At 51.2% G+C, this 24333-nt stretch overlaps 1 protein-coding gene across 2 annotated transcripts in view; it reads right to left on the bottom strand.

The window, feature by feature from the left end:
• Positions 1-24073, bottom strand: part of ARID3B (AT-rich interaction domain 3B) — a 38656-nt gene extending 14583 nt beyond the window's left edge. For both annotated transcript variants that reach the window (XM_051628387.1, XM_051628388.1), the window contains exons 1-4: positions 23988-24073; positions 20619-21307; positions 9808-9879; positions 7802-7874 (exon numbers count right to left, since the gene is read on the bottom strand). In XM_051628387.1, coding sequence (XP_051484347.1) covers positions 7802-7874; positions 9808-9879; positions 20619-21218 — 745 coding nt within the window. In that variant the 5' untranslated portion in view covers positions 21219-21307; positions 23988-24073. The remainder of the gene's footprint in view (positions 1-7801; positions 7875-9807; positions 9880-20618; positions 21308-23987) is intronic.
• Between the last annotated feature and the right edge of the window lie 260 nt (positions 24074-24333).

The following is a 24333-nucleotide window of genomic DNA, read 5'->3' as shown; positions in this document are numbered from 1 at the left end:
AGCAGTTAATTATACCCAGCCTGGAGCTGTACTTTTTCAATCACCTCCCATTTTTTTTTTTCTTCCCTCTCCAATTTACTTTCAGAAGTGTCCATTTTTTAGTAAGGAACAAAGGAGCTGAGAAGCCCCAACAATTATTCTGCATTCAAAGTGGGATAAAACACACTCTGGGAGTGAAAAACAGGCACAGAGGGGCTATTTTTAAGCCACAAGCTGTACAGGTAAGGAAAGAGCTGCTCTTTCCAGCTTTCACTTGGTTCAGAAGAGAAACAGCATCAGGCAGCCAAAAGGAACAGGTGTTTCCCAGGAGACTGGGGAAGCCCAGTGATCTAAAATGGTTTTGAGCCAAATCTTGGAGATATCATCATGTTTCTTTGAAGGGAGACAGGGGAATTAGTTGGTATGAATGATCTCCCCAGGCTCCCAGAGGTACAAATCAGTTCAGCAGCAAACCAGCAGTGTAGGATAGGAGCAAATCAACTGGAACCAAGTACTGTCCCAGTTCCTGATCTCTCTGATTCCTCTCCCAGGACAAACCCTGGCTGGTTTCAAGCAAAGCTGCCTCTTCAGCTACCCCAGCTCCTTCCCAGGAACATTTTTACCTGTTGGAGTCCGTCCCAAGCAATGTTAAAATGAAAAGCAAAGGTACCCAGAAAGGAAACCACATCTCCCCTCTTCCTCCCTGTCCCATATCCAATCTCTCCCTAGGCTTGGCATTCCCACAGCAGGCACTCTCACCTCCCAACAGGAATGTCAGCACCTGATCCACAAGCCTGCAGCCCATTAGCCACTCCTATCAAAGCAGGAGCCAGGAGAGAGGGTCATTAATCATGTTCTATTTGACAGGAGGCCCACTTCTTATCTGCACCCCTGGACAAGGCCAACAGTTCCTGCTCCCCCCTCGCTGAGTGGGGCTGACAGGAGCCCCTTATCAGATTTCAGGAGGCAGCCTCAGTGGCAGCCACTGCCCAGCCTCTGGTAGCCCAGGCTCCAGTCACAATGACCTTCCCACACAGGCTGTTCCTACCTCCCTGACACACAGATCCCATGGACATCTGCTCCCTTGGGCCCAGCTCCACTACAGTCCCACTGTTTGGCTGCTACCGATGCAGCTGAGTCCAATATATTTGCTCTTACAAATGCACCAGATGTCCAGTTCTGGAGCCCCCAACATAAGGACATGGAGCTCCTGGAGAGAGTCCAGAGGAGGCCACAGAGATGATGGGAGGGCTGGAGCAGCTCTGCTCTGGAGCCAGGCTGGGAGAGTTGGGGTGTTCAGCCTGGAGAAGAGGAGGCTCCAGGGAGACCTGAGAGCACCTTCCAGTGCCTGAAGGGGCTCCAGGAAAGCTGGGGAGGGGCTTGGGACAAGGGCAGGGAGGGAGAGGACAAGGGGGATGGATGAAAACTGCAAGAGGGGAGATTGAGGTGAGACATGAGGAGGGAATTCTTTGCTGTGGGGGTGGTGAGAGCCTGGCCCAGGTTGCCCAGGGAAGCTGTGGCTGCCCCATCCCTGGCAGTGTTGAAGGGCAGGTTGGATGGGGCTTGGAGCAGCCTGGGCTGGTGGGAGGTGTCCCTGCCCATACAGGGGGTTGGATCTGGATGATCTTGAAGGTCCCTTCCAACCCAAACCATTCTAGGATTCTACAATTCTGTGTTGAACCCCTGTGCAACCAGTGGTGGGTTTCCACGCATCCAATCCTGGAAGGGAATGAACAAACTCTTCTCCAGGCAAAGAGAGGTGCAAACCCAGAATTTGCAAAGAAAGGCTGGGTAGGCAGGCTGCACCAACTCCAAAACTGGGGCATCTTTTATGCCAAACAGTTCCACCTTTTTTTTCCATCCCTCTGGATATCTACGGGGTCATCTCTTCAGCGCTGAGCTGCCTCTGCAGCAGAGCAGTTCATTAATCATCTGAAAAACATGCTGTCAAATTTCCAAGATCACCCGAACCAAAAAGGAAGCACCACTACAAGGCAGAGCTCAAGACCACCAGGATTTGAGACAGGAATTCTGAGATGCTGAAGAAACCAAGTGACAATGTAACATCTCAATCTTCAGGGGAAGGGAGGAAAAAAACCAACCAACCAACCCTTTGACTCCATCACTCAATCCTGTGTAGCCAGGAAGGAGGACCTGGGATTCAGAGTTCACCAGACAGGTATTGGGATGAAGGACCTACCAAAGGTTCATGCAAAGCAACAACCACCCATCATTTCAAATCAATGTCTTTGCTGTCCAATGCCACCTCAGCTGGTAACACAACATTTAAGCTGTTCACTCATTCCAACTGCAGCTACCAGTAGGATTTTTTTGAAGGCAAAGTGATATTCTCTCTAAAACACCTTTTATTTTTTTTTTCCCAGCTGTTTAAAACCCAGAGACATGAATTACTTGGACTGAACAATTAAATGTGCTGGGTACTTTCCCCAAAAAAAGCTTTTGCAGATCTTTCCAAAGGGAAACTTCCAGGCTTTTTCCAAAAGAGAGGGAAATACCTCTTGTCTCCATGACTGGGATTCATGTTTTGATTTAGAAAATATCAGAAGGGGAGAATGTTTGTTTCTTACTGGAAGGACCTGCTAGTAACTGCTTCAAACTTACTCCTAACTGACCCAGATATTCCTCCAGAATATCAACTTACAGATCTTGGTGAAGGACTTTTAGTCACCTGGCACCTTAGGCTGATGAGCCAGACACTTCCTGCACAAAAAGAGGTCCCAAGCACTTTGCTTTGCTCCTGCTTTTATCCTGGCATCACTCACAAGTGTTTAAGTACATGGAATAATGCACTTTGTTCCCTCTTCTGAAAGAGAAGAGGGAGAATACAGAGGAATGTAACCCAGAAGGGCAGGTCCCCCTAGAGCCTAAGGACAAGTCATCATATAAAGGTAGAAGCCTCAAGGAAGTCCCTCAGCCCCACTGCTCACCAACTGCACAAGACACTGGGCATCTTTCTTCTTGAGTCTGAGGCAGACCAGTTGGCCAAAGAGGCTCTTTAAAGGAGATACAAGAGGGGGAGATTTCACTGTGGACAAATCCAAGGGTCTAACGGGGAAGAGGACTTCACCTGGTTGATGTGGACCACCAAGCAGAGACCCCTGCACTGGCTCAAGTGAGAATTTCCCACTGCATCACCTGCTGGTCAGAGCAACATTTGTTGGGGCTCAGCACTAAGTGGGCAGCATGAGTCAAGGTTGCTGAGAGTTCCATAGCATCCCAGACTGGTTTGGAAGGGACCTTCAAGATCATCCAGATCCAGCCCCCCTGCATGGGCAGGGACACCTCCCACCAGCCCAGGTTGCTCCAAGCCCCATCCAACCTGCCCTTCAACACTGCCAGGGATGGGGCAGCCACAGCTTCCCTGGGCAACCTGGGCCAGGCTCTCCCCACCCTCACACTCCAGAATTCCCTCCTCATGTCTCACCTCAATCTCCCTCTTCCATTTTTAATCCATTCCCCCTTGTCCTCTCCCTCCCTGCCCTTGTCCCAAGCCCCTCCCCAGCTTTCCTGGAGCCCCTTCAGGTACTATTTGTCTGCTGATGTCTCATTTAAAGAGCTACATTGCTTAATCCAGATCCAAAAACATCTTCAGAAGATCAAAAAGAAGCAACCTGCAGAACTGCATTACTAGAAGAATGAAGTGCATTCCCCAGACAAACATCTCATAAACACAACCTGGCTTATAGATAAAGGAATCCATCACTAAATGCTTTTGTCAATACCCTGGACTTGTTGTATTTCCACATCTAAAACGTGCAGGCAGAGCACACAACAGCAGGAAAACATTAAAACCACACGGCCAGGCTTACAAAGCCCCTTCTATGTATATACACATAAAAGCCCAGAATGGTCAAGCCATCTGGGAAAACCAAGGTCAGGCAGAAACCTTGAACAGAATTAGCAGAGCTGTACAATTGGAGACGTTTTATGAGGTCTTCACAAAGGCAGCACTTTAAATGAACAAAACAGCTTCCCCTGACAGGGAGCCCCTCCTAACACACCAGAGAAGGCTGAGCTCTTCCCCCATCCAACCTTTTCTCCAGGGGAATGTCTTGCCCAGACACTGCTGATCCTTCCTGGGGATGAAAGTCCAACTCTGGGAGACAATTAGCTCAATTACTGCTGGCTGCCTTGGTGGCTCTAGGAGTTATGCCACCAACAGGCCTTTACTATCTGGGGACAACAAGCAGTCCATGCTACAGGGCTAAGAGCTGCATTTTTCATCACACCTGTGTCTTCTATCACACACACACACAAAAAAAGTGGAGCCAACATCTAGTTTAGCAGCGTGTTCACAAGATGTGAGAGACCTGAAAAGAAGCTGTGGCTGCCCCATCCCTGGCAGTGTTGAAGGGCAGGTTGGATGGGGCTTGGAGCAACCTGGGCTGGTGGGAGGTGTCCCTGCCCATGCAGGGGGTTGGATCTGGGTGATCTCAAAGGTCCCTTCCAACTCAAACCATTCTGTGATCAACCCTAACACTGAGTCTGATGGGAGCACATGACCTTGCCCACCTGGCTACAGATATTTCTGTAGTAAAACTCTTTTTTCAGCAACACAAAGCACAAGATCACCCTGACTCATTGTCACAGATGCAGCTCTAGCCTGGGTGCTTGGCAAACTGCTCCTGCCTGTGGCCTCCTCAGTGGCAGGCAGAACAAATCCAGCTTTTGTGCAGCCCACTAGCAGAGAAGCCTCAAAGATGCCCTGAACCACCACCTAGCCCACGGAGAGGCTCTTCAAGCACCAAAAGCTATAAGTCCAGCTTCTAAGAAAGCAGACCCCAAGCCAAGGAGGCTCAGCTTGTCCCAGGACACCAGCTGAGCAGCAGAGATGGAAGGAAGGCACTGCTGAAACTGGGAGGAAGGACAACATTTGGTTTGAACCCACTGAGGAGCTGAGAAGGGGAAGGTGGAAGTGGAAGCAAGCTAGCAACACCCCTGCTGAGCTGCACCAGGTCAGGCCTGGTCTGCAGTCAGTCCTGATCACTAACTACTCCCCCCTCTGCTCCTCTCCCCTCCTCTTCCCATCTGTCCCTTCAATCACAGCCATGGTGGGACCCATTCACCTCAACACATCCAAGGAATAAAACATCCAACAAAGGAAGAGTTACAGCTTTCCTCTCATCTCCCTCTTCCATCATTATTGCCACTGAAGGGCCATTTTATCACTTGCAGCTGTGGTCATTCAGTGACAACCTGCTGTGCTCAGAGGCAGATGAGACCTGCACATTTGATCTGCATTAAGCCTGTTTCATGGCTTCACATTTCTAGGTACATTCCTAACAGCAGCATCAACCACCAAATCTTTTCATCCCTCCAGCCACTCAGTAGCTCCTGTGAAATCTGTCATTTATCTTCCCCATCAGGCTTCCCTGGTTCAGCACCAGTTAATCAAGCTGTGCCCCAAACAAGGGCCAGCACTTCTCCAGCTCCTCCTGGCCATCAGCAAAGCCCCCATCTTGACACCAGCAATGTTTATTAGCAGAGCTACTTTCCCTTCCCCTTCAGACATGAGGTGCAAATTAACCAGCCCTTCACACATAGGAGCTAAGAAACTCAGCACTTTGCTCTGAGGGGCACTGAGGCCTCAGTGGTATCCAGCTTTGGGGGACTCTCTCAGAACAAGGCAGCTGTTCAGCCTTGTTTGCTTTAGGATGCTTGCTTGGCATGTAAAGTGAGGGGAGGAGAAGGGAAAGCCTGAATGCTATCCCTGACATAACTCTGCTCCTACATTTTTGGAAGATCCCAGAGGAAGACACAGTGGGCAAGTCCATCTGCTCCCTAGAAAACCCAAGCTCTGCTGCAGGTAGTGGTGGGGACAGCAGGCATGGGAAAGAAGAGGACAGTTTCTGAGCAACCACACCAAGCCCAAAGACTGCCTTTGCAGGAAGACCCAGGAGCTCAGGTGAGCAGGAGAGGAGCTGCCTCCAACAGCTTCACCTCTCCTGTCCAGTTCTCCTGTCAACCTGAAGGAATTCAGCTCCCCAGACTCCTCCTCCCTATTCCTTTTGGGGCTGCCAAAACATCAAGGAAGCCCATAACTTTGTACCCTGCAGTCTATCCAGTTCCCCAGAGCAAAGGCCAAGAATTCCCAATCTCACTGGCTGTCAGTTCCCTGAATCTCCCCCCTCTCTGGGTGCTGGGCTCTTGGATTTCATTTCCAGCCTGCCAGCAAGCAAGAAAACCAGGGAGTCTCCAGAAAACTAATACACTTGGTTGATTAAAAGCTAAACTCCTACAGCTACCAGCTGGTGACCAGCTCAGCCCCTGCACCAGGAACATGCCAATGATAAATAATTAAAAGGTAACAGGAAGGAGATACTGAAGTATTAAGCAGATTTTTTTCTAAGTATCTGGAGGTTTCTATTGCTGCCAATCACACCCTTCAGATTATTGTCCTGTCAGTCATCCCAGCCCTTACCTGTGAGCTCAGGTTAACATCTGCAGGTAAACTAATTAAGCCCAGTTATGCTTCTGCACATGAAAGGCAAAAATACCAGTAAAATCCAGCTCTAATCTTTAAACTGACTTGGAAACATAACTTGAAACTCCTGGAGAGTGAAAAGGCACAGAACATTCACAGCAGGGAAGACAAACAGAGATGAAGAGCAACTGCAGGGGCTGCATTCTGGACAGTCTTTCTTCTGCCTGCCACCCAGTCATCCACAGGGGGCTGCATGGGAAGGTGCAGGGTTCAAAGGATGACTGGAAATGAGCCTCTGGCTCCAGAAATCAGATAATTTTCAAATAGATGAGACTGAGTGGAAATTCTGGAGTGTGAGGGTGGTGAGAGCCTGGCCCAGGTTGCCCAGGGAAGCTGTGGCTGCCCCATCCCTGGCAGTGTTGAAGGGCAGGTTGGATGGGGCTTGGAGCAGCCTGGGCTGGTGGGAGGTGTCCCTGCCCATGCAGGGGGTTGGATCTGGATGATTTTGAAGGTCCCTTCCAACCCAAACCAGCCTAATTCTAGGACATTTATATTTCACCAGACTCTCAGGGCACTAAGGAAAGGAGAGGTAAAGGAGAAGAGCACCACAAAGGGTTCACCACAGATGTTCAGAGATGGCCATTTGATGACACCATGGATATGTGTATTCCTATTATTAATAATTTGCAGTGAGAGAACTGAACTTTGATAACCAGGGGGGAAAAAAATAAGAAAAGAGACTTTTGGGACATGTCAGCTGAGCTACTTCCCACGTGCATCCCTGCTCCTGCAGCAAGGAGAGCTGCAAGTTGCTGACACCACAGGGGGGAACGTGAGAAGGTTTCTGACCTGTGCACTTCTGCACTCAGTGACACAAAACTACCAACCAGAAAACTTGACACACTGTGAATCTCCAGGAAAACGTGGCTGGGTGGCTGTTTTCCCAGTCCCCAGCTTGCATGCCACTACTCTCTGCAGGCATTCACACTCTGCTTCCACATGCCACTGAAAGCAAACGTGGGAAGACGTGTGTGATCAGGCCACCTGAAGGGGAGAGCAGAGAAGCCTCAGTTTTACCTCAGCTTTGTTTCAAAAGCCCTTGGAGGGCCAGGCTTCTTGGGCTCTTCAGTGCATGAATAACCTGAGCATTAGGAGTGAGGGTTGAAAAACAGTGTCTGTGAAAACCCACTACAGAGCAGAAGAGTCCTTTCCTACCGAGCTCCTTATTTCCCAAGGCAAATATCTCCAGTCTTCCTCCTGATCTGCAAGTTCAAGGGCTGGATTTGTTCTTTCAGACTCAGGAGGGAGGAATTCAGACTGCAGCAGCACCCCTCTGCCCCATTTCACCTTCCCAAGCTCACAGGAGTGCTCACTCACCCCTCTTCTGCATGAAGATGAAGAGGTCATCCAGGAACTCCTTCCGTTCAGGGTCACTATCCAATTCATAGAGCTGGGGGGGGAAAAGAAACATGAAGGCACCACCCACAGTCAGACAGAAAATCAAGTAGTATCAGCTTATTCCAGGGGTGATCTGGTGTTTGGACTCGGGGGGGGGGGGGAGGCAGGCACAGGCAAAGAGGAAAATGGACCCCTGATCAACTCAGTGGATGAGGCTACAGGGACGCTCTGAGGACCCTCCTTGCAGCTTCTCTGGCTCAGCCCCTCAGTCACTCATGGAATGGTTTGGGTTGGAAGAGACCTTCAAGGTCATCTAGTTCCAACCCCCCTGCATGGGCAGGGACACCTCCCACCAGCCCAGGTTGCTCCAAGCCCCATCCAACCTGCCCTTCAACACTGCCAGGGATGGGGCAGCCACAGCTTCCCTGGGCAACCTGGGCCAGGCTCTCACCACCCTCACACTCCAGAATTCCCTCCTCATGTCTCACCTCAATCTCCCTCTTCCAGTTTTCATCCCTTCCCCCTTGTCCTCTCCCTCCCTGCCCTTGTCCCAAGTCCCTCCCCAGCTTTCCTGGAGCCCCTTCAGGCACTGGAAGGTGCTCTAAGGTCACACAGAACCACAGAATGGTTTGGACTGGAAGGGAACTTAAAGACCATCTAGATCCAACCCCAGACTCATCCCAGCACAGCCTGGCACCCTGAGGGAGCAGGATTCAACTCAGCAGCAGCACTGCTGCAGAAAAGGGAGAGGAACTACATATAAAGACAAGCTGGAGGGAAAGATAAGGCCCCCAAAAAGAAGGCAGCAGTGGTTCAGGGCAGATTAGTGACCTGTACCTTTGAGGCACCAGGGAGGTAAACTTCTCTGCAGCTTCTCCTGGCCTCACCAGTCCCTCCTTCAGGGTTTGTCACATAAGTGACAAACTCCAAGTCCCTTGAAGGAGGAGATGAAAGGACAGAGCTTTCCTGTAACTACTAATGCCTGGCAGGAAAGGCTCCTCAAAAAGAAGACTAAAAGCTTGGGAAAAGATCAGAAACCAGCCTCAAACCCATTTGCTGCAGAAATCATTCTACCAAAAGGCTTTAAAACCCAAGCATTTGAAACCAAGTTCCATGGGCAGCTTATTCCAAAGGAGAGGCACCTTGTGCCAGGAGAGAGGATACTCTTTTTCAGAGGGCACAGGGTATGAGTGTCACCTTAAAGCCACCTCTTGAAGAGGTAAATCTAATTTTCACCTGTCAAGAATCCTGTGGGGCCAAGAAGTGACAGGTTGACTGGGCTGGAGTCAGTCTGAGATACAGAACATGACAGAAGACAACACTGCACATGAAGCAGAATTTGATTCCTGCTCTTCTTTGCACTGAGGGAGACACCTGCATCACTCCAGGGAATTCTTCTGGTAGCCTTGAGGAGCAGCTCAATGGAAAAGCAAAGCTTCACTGGGAAATATGTATTCCAGCCTCTCCAGGGGTGCCACTTGGTATCCAGCTAATCCAAAAAGAGAGGAAAGGGGCTTTTTTTGGGGCTCATTTCAAGTGAAGCTCTGTGCTTTCTCACACACTCTGGGCAGGAAACACCCCAGTGTATTTGCAGAGGAATTAGCTGCACCCTTTCAGAAAGGTTTAGTTTGGATTCCTCTGGCTGGTGGGACCCATGGCTGCCACATTCAGGCCCAGAAGCAGAGTGTGGGGCAGGTTCAAGGAAGGAAATCCTCTTCTCCCAGCTGGAGGAAGATTTGAAGCTTCAGAAGCCTGGTTATAAAGTCTTGGTTTGAACCATACTCCAGTGAGCAAAGGCAACAAAACAGCCCAGGTTTGGGTTATAAAGAAGAAAACCAGCAGGTTTGTAGGCAGAGAGCCACAAGAGAAGCTTCCTTACCAATTCACTGTAGAGGAATAGGGAGGGCTCAGCTCTGTCACAGAGGAAGAATCCCCCCCAAAGTCACTCCTTTGCCACTTCCCCACCTCCCTGGGATCAGACTGACCTTGGCAAAGTCTCGTGAAATTTCCCTTCCTCGGCATCCGTCGCCGTCGTCGCTCCAGGTCACGGTCCCGTTCTAGGGAGAGAGGAATGAAAGGGCAAGAGGGTCACCAGAGAAAGGCTTTGCAGGCCACCCCATCAACCTGGGAAACGTGCATTTTTAGGGCACAAACACAGAGAAAAGCACCTGCTGGCTTAAAGCTGAGAAAGACAGGGACGTTTGCTTCCCTGGGAAGCGCCGCTTCGCCTCCCAGGTGAAGGCAGGGGAAGTTTTTCAGCTCTGATTTTCTTCTTTAATCTCCAAAATACATCTCAAAAAAGAAGTTGTTTTGACCCTAGGGAAAGCCATTCCTAGTGGGAAGACCTCAACACTTTCAGGAGCTGCCAAACAGGAGCAGGTGCTTTGCTGTCATCAGATCCACCCCCTAGGAAGGTGCTGCCTTTGCTCTCCACATCCTTTTCCCAAGTGCCCATCCCAATGCCCCTGGGGAAAGGTGTCACATCCAGGTACCCCTCCTTTCCTTTGGCCAAGTGACCAGCTGCTTGGAAATGCCTTTCTGTCCTCCCCCTGCTTGCCTACAAAACCAAAACACGCTGAAGAAAGAGGGAAATAATCCCACTGGAACCTTCTTCCATCACTCCAGGATGTGGCTTTTTTCCCCCCTCACAGAAATGGAAAGCTCAGCTTTGCTGGATTAAGGGTCATTCTTCTTAGGCATTAAAAGGATTACTCTAGTTAGGCTTATTCTACTTGGTCAATCATCATCCTGAGATGATCCCTGGGGCTGGAAAGGAGCAGGGACAGCTTCCAAGAATGATCCTGAAAACTTCTTCAAGCATCTTGAAAAACACAAGCTTCCTAGAGTTCCAGTACAGCAAGTGCTCAAGGAAAGAAACCAGTCAAGCAAAGTAGCTTGGACCAACCTGTCCTGCTAAACACAGCATCCTAACCCAGCCAGGAAAGTGCTGGAGGGAGCAAGAGGTTTCAGCACACACTAAATAAAAAAAAAAAAAGCACACGAGTGAAGAGGGGTGGTCCAATATCTGAAATCTTGGAGTCATCTGGTTGTGACACCTCCATTGAATTAGCAAGATGAATAGGTCTTGTCAAGGCCAGGAAAAGCTCCACTCACTCCCCCCTTTTACAAAACACTGCAGTGAGCTGCCCTAATGCCTGCTGATTTAGTTTGAGCCAGTAATTCCTGCTGGAAAGTCAATTATCCAGTGAGTCCCATCAACTGAAAGATATTTAATGGGAGATTATTGCCACTTCTGTTATGTCAGCTGTTTATTACAGCAGATCAATTCCCAGCCCTCTCTAGGAAGAGATCTGAAGATGGGTTTGTTTGTGGGGGGGATTCGTCTGGTTGCCCTTTGCCAGGAGAAATGAAAACCAGAGGCTTTTTTGCTAATTATGGTCACATCCAGCTGCTCTTAAAACCCCACTGTTAACTCAGCTCAACAGACCTGTGTGAACAGCCAGGAGAAGAGGCCAGCCAGCCCCTCCTGAAGGCAACACCTCTTTCCCACCCCCAACTTTACACCCTCCAAGGCAAAACGATTTCTAGAGGGCTGAGTCTGCACTTGGTTAGAAATCCTGGGAGCAAACCTGCCCATGGTGTTCAACTGGCTGCTCCAAGAAGCCAAACACTTGCTTCCCTAGGCAACTTGGGTCATGCTGAGAGCTTATTCCACTACAGGAAGCAGCAAAGAAATGGAAGATGGTTTAAAGAAGACAACTCCCCTACAAACCACTGGGTTTGAACTTGATGAAATCGCCAGGAACAAAACTGCCTGTGGGATTAAAGACTCTTTAAAAAGTGATTTTGCTTGTTTCATTTGAAAACAAAAAAAGGTAATTAGAGAAGAATGACGAGATTAAGGGTTGATACAGAGAATAAGCAGAACATATGCACCCTGCTTCCATACCTCCATCCTGAGATGGAGAGCACAGAAGTGCTGCTCCCCCTTGAAAAGAGGGAAGTGAAAAGGAGCTTAAGTCCAGCTGAAGCCATCAGTGTTTGCCATATGTCCAGAAAATTGGCAGAGATGGATATCACCTGGCATGACACGCAAAGACCCGAGGTGAGAGCCAGTGGACAGCATTAGCATTTCCTCCTGGCAGAGCTGGAAAGGTTTCAAGCCAGTTACTGCCCCCACGTTCAGCTAGCAGGAGAGATAAGGAGAGAAGAGAGTGCAACCATCCACCCAGGGGAAAAAACAACAACAACAAAAAGAAAAAAACCCAGACAAAACCGTAACCACAGACCCAACACCACCACACAACCCACAACCCCCCCCCCATGTCCACTAGAGCATGTCCTGAAGTGCCACATCAACATGTTCCTGAATAGCTCCAAGGATGGTGACTCCACCACCTCCCTGGGAGGCTGTGCCAGGGCCAGATCACTCATTCAGTAAAGAAATTCTTCCTAATATCCAACCTAAACCAGCCCTGGCACAACTTCAGGCCACTTTCTTCTGGTCCTGGTGTTATCCACCAGGGAGAAGAGGCCAACACCCCCCTCCCTACAACCTCCTTTCAGGGAGCTGTAGAGGGCAATGAGGTCTCCCCCTCAGCCTCCTCTTCTCCACACTAAACAAGCCCAGTTCCCCCAGCCTCTCCTCACAGGCCTTGCTCTCCAGACCCTTCCCCAGCTTGGTTGCCCTTCTCTGGACATGCTCCACCAACTCCATGCCCTTCTTGCAGTGAGGGGCCCAGAACTGAGCACCCTGCTGGAGGTGCAGCCCCACCAGCAATGACTACAGGGACACAAGCACTTCTCCTCAGGCCACGTTGCTTTTAGGACAGGCTAGAAATCATTTCCAGGCCCCTCTGCTGCATGTCCCCAACCTTGCTCCTGGCTGCAGAGCAGCCAGGAGGACAGAGCACAGGTTTGGTAGCAGAGCTAGCAAAGTCTCAGGTTGGCATGAAATGTCAGCTCAGCAACCTTATTTATTCAGAGAACAGAATGCAAGCACAAACAGGCACTTTCCCAGGCCTCAGCTTTGATCTCGAGGGACTATTCTGCTCACCAAAACCTCTGGGTCCATGCTGAGGTGACAACCAAAGACACCAACCCGTGGCAGTGGCCAAAACAGTGACCTGAGCACCAGTGGAACAGGTACATCAGTAAAAAGCCCCACCAAGAGGTGCTCCACATGCAGGATAAACTCCATTTTGCACAGCAAGAGAGCTCAGCAGGAGCTTTGGTATCAAGCTTCCTTTCTGCTCCTCCTAGGAAAACAAAGTTACCCTATGCTGAGAAGCCCTCCTCCACACCAGCAGCAGGAACCTGAGAAATCAATATATCCTCACAAGTCATTAAAAGACCTTTGTATAAGTCAGGCAATAGTAGCAGGAAGGAAAAACCACTGTTCAGAGAGGCAGGTCATTCTCTAGGGAGACTCCTGCCTCTCCCTCCACCCATTTGTGTCAAGGGAATTTTTTGATGTTAAGACAAACAGCCCTTGAATTACCACGGGCAAGGATTTAGCTGGTCTCTTGCAGAAAAAAGGTGGGTAAAAGTGGCACTGGGTGTGCTTGGGCAAAGCAGGAGTGGGAAGGCAGAGGTGTTGGGAAGGGCTGGCCATCCTCCTGAGCTGCTGGCAGAGCTGGGGAGCCTCCCCAGACACACCTTGGAGCCCCCCCCCCCCCCCCCCCAGACCACCCCCTTCCCAAGAGGCTGCCAGCCTGGCTTCAGAAGCAATTATATCTGGAGCTATTTTAGGATTACTCCCTAACCACCTGGAATATCTTATTAGAGGGAAGCTCAGATGTCCAGAGCAATTTTGGTTTCCAATCCCACACTCAACAGCCAGAGTTAACCCTGAGTTGCCAAGCAGACAGAAAAGGAGATGGCAAACACTTTCCTGCTTTGTCCAAGCCATTCTTCTGAGGACAAAACCACTGCAAACAAGCAGCCTCAAACCCTTGCCTGCAGGACCCCTGCCTCAAATATTTCCTTCTCACGTGTCTGTCTCTCCCAGAGACTACAGAAATAACAACAACTTTGTGCTCAATAAGAGAACTGAAGCATTAAGACAAGCAAAACAACAGCTCTGTCTCCTCCTCCAGTTGTGCCTGCACGAATTTCAGGCTGTGCCCAAACAGGGACACTGAGGAGGAACTAGAAATACTCCTTTTCCAGCTCATTCCCTTCTCATTCTCCCCAGTTTCACACAGCTGTTGGAGAAGGACTCAGCTAAAGATGACAAGGTTTTACTGGACTCCAAAGCTGCAGAGTCTGAGCAGGAGTGAACCCACTGAAGGGTTTAACAAGAGGGAAAAGGGGAAAAAAACCAAACAACACCTTCTGGTATGAAACTCTGACTCATCCTGCACCTCCCTGCTGCAGACCTGCAGGTTTGACAGAGGCTTTTAGGCCAGAAACCTGCCAAAATATCTACTTAGGGACTAGGCTAAAAAGCTGCAGGGACAAAGAAAACCCCTCCCCTGCCCCATGGGTTAACTGAAAGCAGGGAGTCAATGAAAAGGTACAGGGGCAGCAATTTCAGGATTACCAGGGAATCCACAGAAATTCCTTTTGTGGGTAGAGTTAAGCCTTAGGAAGTGAAACAGATGCTATTCTAAAGAAAACTGTTGTACTACAAAATGCTGATAAGATCAGGACTACTGCCCTGAGCTGCAAGTTCTCAAGCATGGAGAACCAAGTTATAATTACTGCCTGGTAAAGCTTTGCTGAAATTGGAATAAAACCTTCTCAGTCTTAATAACAGAGCTTGATTTAATATCTGCAGCTTCCAAGATCTGCTTGGAAAACATTTGAGTGATTTCAGGAATGGCAGGGAGGATGGGAAAGCAAAGAATGGCCTGAAGTGATGAATTACCTTTTTTTAGGAAGGGTTTTTTTTTTTTTTTATGTGCTGCCAGGACCCAGTGACTGCAGCCCCACCAGCATTCTTTGCAGAACAGGAATGGGCCTCCTTCTCCTGAAGGAGAAGTTGGGCTCTTTGTGAATGGCTCCTATTCACAAACACTCAGAGGAATTGACTAAAATGTGAAGTTGACAAGAAGATTTGCTCAGTGTCATATGGCTGTGGGAAGAGAAATTCTCACTGCCACCAGAGGGTCTTGGATCCACCCTGAAGTGAGAACACCAGCAGTGTCAGGGCACAACACCTTGAAGCTCCTTCCCCTGCTGCCTCCAGTGCCAGAATTTCTACAAACTGGCACCAAAGGAGACAAGCTGTTACTGTTCCTAAATATAATTTCAGTGCCTGAACTGATCCTAAAACGAGCTACATCTTCCCCAAGATAGAAATGAGGCTTCTTTGCTCTGTCTCCAGATCTAGCCCAGGGGCTGCAACACGGTGTCACCTTGATGAAGGCAACCAACTGCTCCTGGAGATGAAGCTCTGGGGAACTCTTGGATGTCTAATCATAGAATCAGACTGATTTGGGTTGGAAGGGACCTTCAAGATCACCCAGATCCAACCCCCCTGCCTGGGCAGGGACACCTCCCACCAGCCCAGGCTGCTCCAAGCCCCATCCAACCTGCCCTTCAACACTGCCAGGGATGGGGCAGCCACAGCTTCCCTGGGCAACCTGGGCCAGGCTCTCCCCACCCTCACACTCCAGAATTTCCTCCTCGTGTCCAACCTCAATCTTCCCTCTTCCAGTTTAATCCACAACCCAATTGTTTGTAGGCTGCTGCCTACAAATGGTTTCTTGGTTCTCCTCTCCCAGACGTTTAGTACTTTAAACAAAATCTTGACTTTGTTACCAGATCCTGCTCTGCTCCAACCACTGAGTTATGGATCCCCATGAACACCAAGTGAGGAGACTCACAGGGGTGAAGACTTCATCAAAACCAACCCAAAGCACTCATTTCAGGAGGAGCAACAATTGACAACTGAAGAATTAAAATCCATTCTTATGTAAAACAGCTTTCAGGATAAGAGATACCAAAGATCTAACCACCAGCTACGAGTAAGAATCAGCCTCCCACTACATCCTAAATAGAAGAAATTGCCCAGTGAGCCACATCATAAAAAAATCCAACCCTTGAATTGGGCCCTGGATACCTGAAAGAGCTAGTAGGCAAAAATCAGACCATGTGAAATGCAACTCTTTCATTCCTGGGACCTTCACCCCCTTCTGGATTAATCAATATCTCCTGAGCAAGACCTCCATACCCACAACACTTCAGGCCACATACTTAAGGTTAAGGAATCTCAGCCACTCATTCCTAGACCCTAGAGCAAAAGCAAAGTAATTCTTTTAAGCTGACTTATCTTAATAAACACCGTGACCTTTCTCAAAGTTGAGGTCAGGGTTTTTCAGGAGTGACTGGTGATTCCTGAGAATCTAACACGAGAGATCCCCAAAAACCAGCCCACAAACCACTCTCTGGAAGTCAGACAGCTGCTTTCTGGAGACTTACCTTGCTGGGCTGAAGAAGGCACAAAGTACCAGCTGATGCCTGGAAACCTTGCCTTTAGTTTTTGACATTCCAGGAAGGAATGCATGAGTGTGTGCTGCAATGCCAGCCTGGCAAAACTGCTCCTCCAGTGGAGCAGGAGCAAGCAGCACCAGCCAGAGGGGTTAGCTGTGCTCCTGCCTTCCCTGCTGGGCTCACCCTGGTAACCAGAGACACCTCCCAGCAATGTGAGAACCCCCAGGGACCAGGACACCCACCCAACCAGCTGCTAAAAGCAACGTTTTCACCCTGGAATGAAAAGCTCATTTTTCTCCAAAGCCAGGCAGCCCACAAGGCCCTTTCTGAGGAGGGCTGTGGGAGCCAGGATGGATTTGCAAGGGGTTCCAGCAAGTCTGAGGAGCCAGAGAGCTGAGCACACCCCCTGTCCCTGCTCTTCTTTCTGGACAGCAGCTCCCTCCCTTGTTGTTTTGTGCTGACATGATTCCCACCCCAAGCTGAGCCAGCTCTTTTGTCTGCTGCCTTGTTCTACAATTATTTACTTGCCTGTCCTGGACCAACCAGAATGGGGCCTCATCTCACTGGCAGTTTCCACCTTCCTGCCATCCCACACCACAGACCTGCCAGACAACCTCAGCTTCATGCTCTCAAGAGACCTTTTTTTCTCCAAGGGTGTCACAATCCACACTCAGAAGAAGAAATAAGTGATTTTTCTCCCCCTCCTTCTTCTGCAAGCAACAGCCATTGTGCATCCCATAAATATTGCCAGAGCAGAGCTTGCTGTGGACACTGCCTGGTCATTAAACCTCCATCTCCACCAGACAAGTTCAGGAATCATTTGGAAACAAAAGGGAGAATAGCAGCACTTGTGCAGTTGATCCTGGGTTTGGTTGTTAAAAAGAAAAGCCCCGGATCTAAAAAGTACCCATCAGAAATGAAAAAACAAAGTAAGAGCATGGCCAGTCCCCAGCTGGACACATGTCCCCCTCTTTGCTGTCAGCTCCTGCCTGCCCCACACTCATCCTGAGCTCCCTGCAGCCACAGCTCCAAGCTGGCACACAGCAGTTAAATTTTTACTCCCTGGTATGCAGGCTCCACTGGTGAATGCAAACAAGGTGATCTGCAATATTTACCCTCCTCAAGGTGAATATACAGCACCAGCATCACTAATAGGGGGCACCTCAAAATGGCCTTTTGAGCATCGTTCCCCAGGATGGCTACCAACACAAGCCACCTGTGCTCTGGGGACAGGCTGGGAGAGCTGGGGTGTTCAGCCTGGAGAAGAGAAGGCTCCAGGGAGACCTTAGAGCACCTTCCAGTGCCTGAAGGGGCTCCAGGAAAGCTGGGGAGGGGCTTGGGACAAGGGCAGGGAGGGAGAGGACAAGGGGGGATGGAAGAAAACTGGAAGAGGGGAGATTGAGGTGAGACATGAGGAGGGAATTCTTTGCTGTGAGGGTGGTGAGAGCCTGGCCCAGGTTGCCCAGGGAAGCTGTGGCTGCCCCATCCCTGGCAGTGTTGAAGGGCAGGTTGGATGGGGCTTGGAGCAACCTGGGCTGGTGGGAGGTGTCCCTGCCCATGCAGGGGGTTGGGACTGGATGATCCTTAATGTCCCTTCCAACCCAAACCAGTCAGTGATTCTATGATCTTACCCACTGACAGCACCAAGACAGCACCTGGGGACCACACATGGACCTGCTCACTTTCTGCAACACGTCCCCACGATCCAGCACTGCAGCAGCACAGCACATCCCTAATATTCCTTTCGAATTCTTAACTTGATGGCCATTATTAATTCCTCCAACCCCTTTCCTCACTGCTCAACTGCCAGCCTCCCCAGCAGTGAAACAGATCAACAGCAGCAGGAGGGTTTTGCTTTTAGTTTTGCTGCCCAGTGAAGCTTTGTGCACTTGGGCTGCCAGAATAACTCAGCCTGAAATCACACAATCATAGAATCACAGACTGGTTGGGGTTGGAAAGGACCTTAAAGATCATCCAGTTCCAACCCCCTGCATGGGCAGGGACACTTCCCACCAGCCCAGGCTGCTCCAAGCCCCATCCAACCTGCCCTTCAACACTGCCAGGGATGGGGCAGCCACAGCTTCCCTGGGCAGCCTGGGCCAGGCTCTCACCACCCTCACACTCCAGAATTCCCTCCTCATGTCTCACCTCAATCACCCTTTTCCAATTTTAATCCATTCCCCCTTCTCCTCTAAGCTGCCACCTACTACCAAAACACTAGATGACTGCTCCAACAGGCCAACATACCTGGATCACTATTAGAGCACTTCATGCTAGTTGTAAAACAGTATTTCTTTAATTTTGCTCTTCCACTTCAGCTAAGCCCAGCTCTGGCATGCTTGTGGTCATGTGTCTTCCCAGAAGAGGGCAAATAACCTAGGAATCAAGCCTATTAATTCAGGAAGATTGGCAGGGCTCTCACAAGATAGGCAAGTATTGCAACAGAGCACAATGACAGGCTTGTTCACACCCGCCAAGCTAGAAATAAAACCCACCAAACACTAATGCTGAGTTTGTTGGTATTTTTAGAAAGCGACTGTCTCACCCCAGAGTCCTGCCTCCTCCCCTCCAGCCTGAAAGAGGAAGCTTCCCCCAGTCACTCCAGTAAATGCTGAAGCAATTTCTTCAGCCATCATCCCCTGACACACTCAGTTTCCCTACAACAGCTTGAGCAACTCTCTTACTTCTTTTTCCACCCCAGCTCCTCTGGAGAAAGGAGCAGAGAGGAAATGCAGCAGCAGCCAGTTGCCTGCAGCACCCCTTGCACCAGCTGCTTCACCCAAGCTATGGGACACACCTGCCAGCTTCCAGGAGCTCCTGCCACATCCACTGGTGTAGCAACACCAGCCTGGCACAGCTTGGCAGGAGCTTTAGCAATTCCTCCTCAAACTGCTGCCTGTGGCAGTATAAACCAAATGATCTTTTCAAAGAATCATGGAATGTGTGGGGTTGGAAGGGACATTAAGGATCATCCAGTTCCACCCCCCTGCATGGGCAGGGACACCTCCCACCAGCCCAGGTTGCTCCAAGCCCCATCCAACCTGCCCTTCAACACTGCCAGGGATGGGGCAGCCACAGCTTCCCTGGGCAACCTGGGCCAGGCTCTCACCACCCTCACACTCCAGAATTCCCTCCTCATGTCTCACCTCAATCTCCCCTCTTCCAGTTTTCATCCCTTCCCCCTTGTCCTCTCCCTCCCTGCCCTTGTCCCAAGTCCTCCCCCAGCTTTCCTGGAGCCCCTTCAGGCACTGGAAGGTGCTCTAAGGTCTCCCTGGAGCCTTCTCTTCTCCAGGCTGAACACCCCAAAACTCTTTGCCTGTCTCCAGAGCAGAGCTGCTCCAGCCCTTGGATCACCCATCAGCTAAGGGGACAGGCTGCCCCAAGTGCCCACAGCAAACCTTCAAACACCAACAGTTCACCACCCACCATGAAGCAGCTCCAGCTTTTTTTACTTCATTTTTGCAAGAGGGAAGGATAAATCAGTTGTGTGTGTCACACAAGGTTTCTTAGCTCTGAAGCAAAAACCAACCTTCCTCTCAATCAATCTGACATCTGTTGATGAGGACAACTAACCCAACTTCATTTAAACCATGCAGACCTTTGGCTCAATTTCAATCCACATAAATGCTGTTGATGCATCAAAGTCTGCTCTCCTGTCTGCTCTGTCACAAACACAAGTGCCCATTCACTGAAATACACACTTTTAACCTAGAAAAGAATTCTAGATCTCCTTGCACTTATCTACAAGTAGCATTTCTTCATTCAAGCACAGAATTAACCTCCTACCAAAGCCAAGCAGTGCTAAGTTAGCTCCTTCCTTCCCACACATGAACCACCAGCAGCTCAGTGCACTCCATGCACAAGGATCCACGGCTCTTCCCAACCTCCCCACAGCACCAGAACCCCAATGCTGTGACATCCCAAGACTTCTTACACAAAGGGCTCATAGAATGGTTTGGGTTGGAAGGGACCTTAAAGATCATCTAGTTCCAAGGCACTAGCAGGCAAGTGTCTGCACAGAAAATAAACGTAATACCAGCCTGCTCCATTCTGAATGGCCCAGCAGCAATGAGATGGAAGACAAATAAACCAAGGATCAAACCCCTACCCCTCCAGAAAGGTTCTTACAGATCAGACTTTCTAGATCACGAGCTGGAAATCTGCAAATCAAGTTCTTGTGAGACCTCTTTATAAAAAGAAGGAACCTGGAGAAAGGTTGATGCCTACAGCAGGGAAGCGTGGCTCTGCACCTGCCTGGTTCTTGCACTCTTTTCCAAGCACTCCCAAGCAGCCAGTGGTTTTCACAGGACACTGGGCTGGCAGAGTCCTCCACCTGCCTGAACACCATCATTCTCATGCAGCAGGAAGGAAGGTTACCCCCTGAGTTACCACTGACCTGTTTCAACTGCTCCTCCAGCCGCCAGTTCTGGCGCCCGGAGGGGGATCCGGAGTAGGGTGGCTTAGCAGTGTCTTTACCCTGTTCTTCCTTGCCCTGCTGGCCCCGCTGGTGGCCCACAGCTGGCAGGGGACTCGAGGTAGAGGCCACTCTTTGGTTGTGATGAGCAACTTTGGGGGGGTGAAAATATTTCACAGCAGAGCAGGTTTCTTTGCCAGTCACATCGGCGCCGTCCTCAAGCTGCCCGCCTTCCAAACCCCCTTCTTCTTCTTCTTCCTCCTCCTCCTCTTCATCTTCCTCCTCCTCCTCCTCTTCATCCTCCTCTTCCTCTTCTGGCTCTGAATTCATACTGCTCTGATCAAACCCCCGGGCAGCTCCAGCTGCAGGTGGCCCTCTGGCTAAAGGCCCAACGGCAGAGCCACCCGAAGCCCTGCCAGATGTGGCTGCCAGCACAGCCTGCTGCACGGCCAGCTGTTGAGTGTAGAGCAGCTGGGCTTCCCTCAGCTGCCTCTGCTGCCTCTCCCTGGAATCCATCTGCAGAGGGATCTGCTGCTTCTGCTGCTGCTTCTGCAGCTGCTCAACCACTGCTTCCAACTTCATCCCGCGCTTTGCATGGCTGGGAAAAGAGGGGGGTGGTTTGGGTTGGAGCTGGCAGGGTTCAAACCCCGACCTTGGGAGGCTGGCAGAATCTGAAAAGATAGACAAATATTTGTCTGTATGAATATCAAATGCTTTCATCTTTTTTTTTTTTCCCCAGGAAGAGGATAAATAGAGTGCAAAGCCAATACTCTTTCCTGTGCAGGAGACCGTGAAACAATCAGCTTCATGTTTAACAGCCTCAGGCTCCAACTTGCATTCAATTTTCAGCCTGTTTAATTGTATTTTCAAGCTGAACACATTCTGCTCTACCCTTCGTTTCACAGAGCCCCAAAAACCAGCATCTGAAATCTCTCTGTGGCCACCGTCCCAGCAGTTCCTATTTTTTTGTTTCGTTTTGTTTTGGGGTCAGAATCCCTGTCAGGCTTCCTAAATCATTCCTCTGGAAATGGTGGGTTTACCCTCCAGCCTTTGGTGCTTCTGAAAACACTACCTTAAAAGGAGATGGCAGAGATGATAAGCCTGACCATATTTCTATGAAAAGAAAAAAAAAAAAGGGCCAAGATTTATCCCACACCCGTTATCTCTCAACCCTTTCCTGCTTTCACTACATCCCTCCGTTCCTCGGGCATCTTTCTGCAAAACAAACCACCCAAACCAACTAGATTCAGTTAATATTTGCCCAAGAAGAGTGAGACAAGAAGAAAGCAAAGACCACTGGAGCTGAAACAGGCTCTGAGCACCCAGCAACTCCTGCCTCTGGGACTCCAGGCTTGCCCTAGAAGGGGTTCCCCTGGGATTTTTTCCCAGCCCAAGGAGCTGGGAGCATTCCCAGCTTTCCAGTCTGACCCACAGCAAGCCCAGGCTGAGCCAGCACCAGCCTCCTCTTGAGCAAAGACCTCCCCCCCAGAGCAGCTGGAGACAGTGAATCCCAGGAAGGTGACCACACCTTTCATCCCCCCCTGCACTAAAACCAGCCTGTGTATTTTGTGTGTCCCTCCCCCCCAAACTGGACCTGCAGGCAAAGACAGGCCTTTATTTCATGTAAAAAGATGCTGAAGCATGAACCTTCAAGGTTCATGGATATCAAAACCCAGCTTGGAGAAACAAAGGAAAGGCCAAGTACAAACAAGTCTCCTGGCCACCTCCCACCCTCCTGTTTACAACCAGCACTGCACCATTCAAGCCACACACTTCAAAAAACAACACCCCAAGAAGCTCTTTTCCTATACACACAGTCCCCAAACCAGGCACAGTTCTGTTCCAAACCAGCAAAGAACCTACCAGCCACCAGTTGGGAAAGTGACAGACAAGTCCCCAAAGCCTTCCTGAGGTGGTTCAGAGCAAACTCAGTGCAAAATGGGATTCCCAACTCATCCCTAACCCCCCCTCTGGAAGCTCTTCCCCGTGCTAAAACAGCCCAGGATCAAAAAGAAAAGCCCAACCGATTCCTGGGCAGGTTGAGCTTGCAAAACCAAACGCTGGAAGGGGTTGCAAGTCAGGAGCAATCAGGCAGCAGGACCTGCCAGCTGAAGAAAAGAGTCTTAGGCTGGTGGGGAAGGGACAAGGAACCATCTGGCCGGGCTCACACACCCACCCCACGGCAACAATGAGCCGCTGTGGGTGTTGGGAGAAGCTCCAGCCCCCCACCTGGCTGCACCTGAGGTGTCACCTCTCCTGCCCCGAGGGGCGCTGAGGAGTGAACACAAACACACCCCCCCGGGGGGGTGGGGTGGGGTGGGGGAGCGTCCAGGAAGAAGAAACGAGCCGCTCCCGGGTTAACAAACACACCTCGGGTGCAGCAACACCCCGTGCCAGGATCCGGCAGGAATTGCCGCACAGATCCCAGCCCCCCCAAAAAACGCTGAGTTCTGGAGGCAAAAAAAAAACCCCCAAAACCCCACCCCTTGGGCAGGCACTGGTGTTACTGGGGCGGGGGGGGGAGCAGCCGAATTGCCACCGAGTTTGAAGCCCCCGAGAACAACGAACTCGTCCAGCCCCGACATCAGGATGGAGGGGGAAAAGAAGAGCGAGGAGACGAATCCCAGGGAAGACATTCCCGGCTTTCCCGGCCGTTTTGCCCCCGATTTCCCGGAATCCCGGCCCGGTTTGGGGTGGGAAAGGACCTGAAAGCTCATCCCGCTCCAATTCCCGCCCCCCCCCCAGCAGGGGCAGGGACGCTTCCCGTTGGAATTCCCGATTGTTTTTTTCGCTCCCCCCTCCCAAGCGAGGCAGGGAAAAGCCTCCAGTTTAACCTCCTCGCTCCAACCTCTTTTTTTTTTGGGGGGTGGGGGGGTTTAAATCCCTGGGAAACTCCCCGGAACGAACGAGCCCCCTCGGGGGTGGGGGGTGGGACGTTTTGAACGGGCTCTCTCGGGCAGCGTCGCCCCCCGGGGAAGCTTTGGGAAGAGGTTTGGGGTGTTTTTTTTTTGTTTCACCCCCTGAAAGAGTTAAAAAAAGGGGCGAGAGAGGGAGCGGGCGGGACCAGCCCCCCCCCCCCCCACCCCCCGGGGGAAGGCAGAGCCGGTAAACACCTCCAGCAACGCTCCCTCCCCGCCGTTACCGGAGACCTGCCGTGCCCTAGAGCACCGACACCCCCCTCACTACCCCCCCATCCCCCCCCGAGGGGCAGCGGCGGGAGGAAACGGCCCCACCCGCCCAACCCTCCGGTACCGGCCGGCGGGGCAGGCCTCACGGCCCCGGGACCCGCAGCGCTTCGCCCTCCCGCTTCCAACCCCCCCTCCCCGGGCCCCCCCGCCGCGTCTCTCTCACCGAGGCGAACGGGCCCGGTCCCTCCGGCAGGCCCCGGGAGCGGCAGCGGCCCGCTCGGGCTCCGCCCGCCGCGCAACCTGCGGCCTTTCCCCCCCTCCACCCCCGCGCCCGCCCCCTCCGCCTCCTCTTCCTCCTCCTCCTCCTCAAGCCCAGCCGGAAACGGGGCGGCGGAGGCGGGGCCCGGCGGCGGAAACACCCGCCCCCGCTTCCGGGGGCGGCCGCGGGCAACGGGAGCGCGGGGAGAGCCCGCGGCCGGAAGCGGCTCTTGGGGGGGGGGGGGGAATGGGCGGGGCTGCGGCGCGGCCAATGAAATGGCGAAGCGAGGGGGCGGCTTCCGGTTCCGGGG

The sequence above is a fragment of the Apus apus genome, chromosome 10 (assembly GCF_020740795.1).
Source record: "Apus apus isolate bApuApu2 chromosome 10, bApuApu2.pri.cur, whole genome shotgun sequence".
Classification (NCBI taxonomy): domain Eukaryota; kingdom Metazoa; phylum Chordata; class Aves; order Apodiformes; family Apodidae; genus Apus; species Apus apus.
This window is presented reverse-complemented; position numbering and strand designations above follow the sequence as displayed.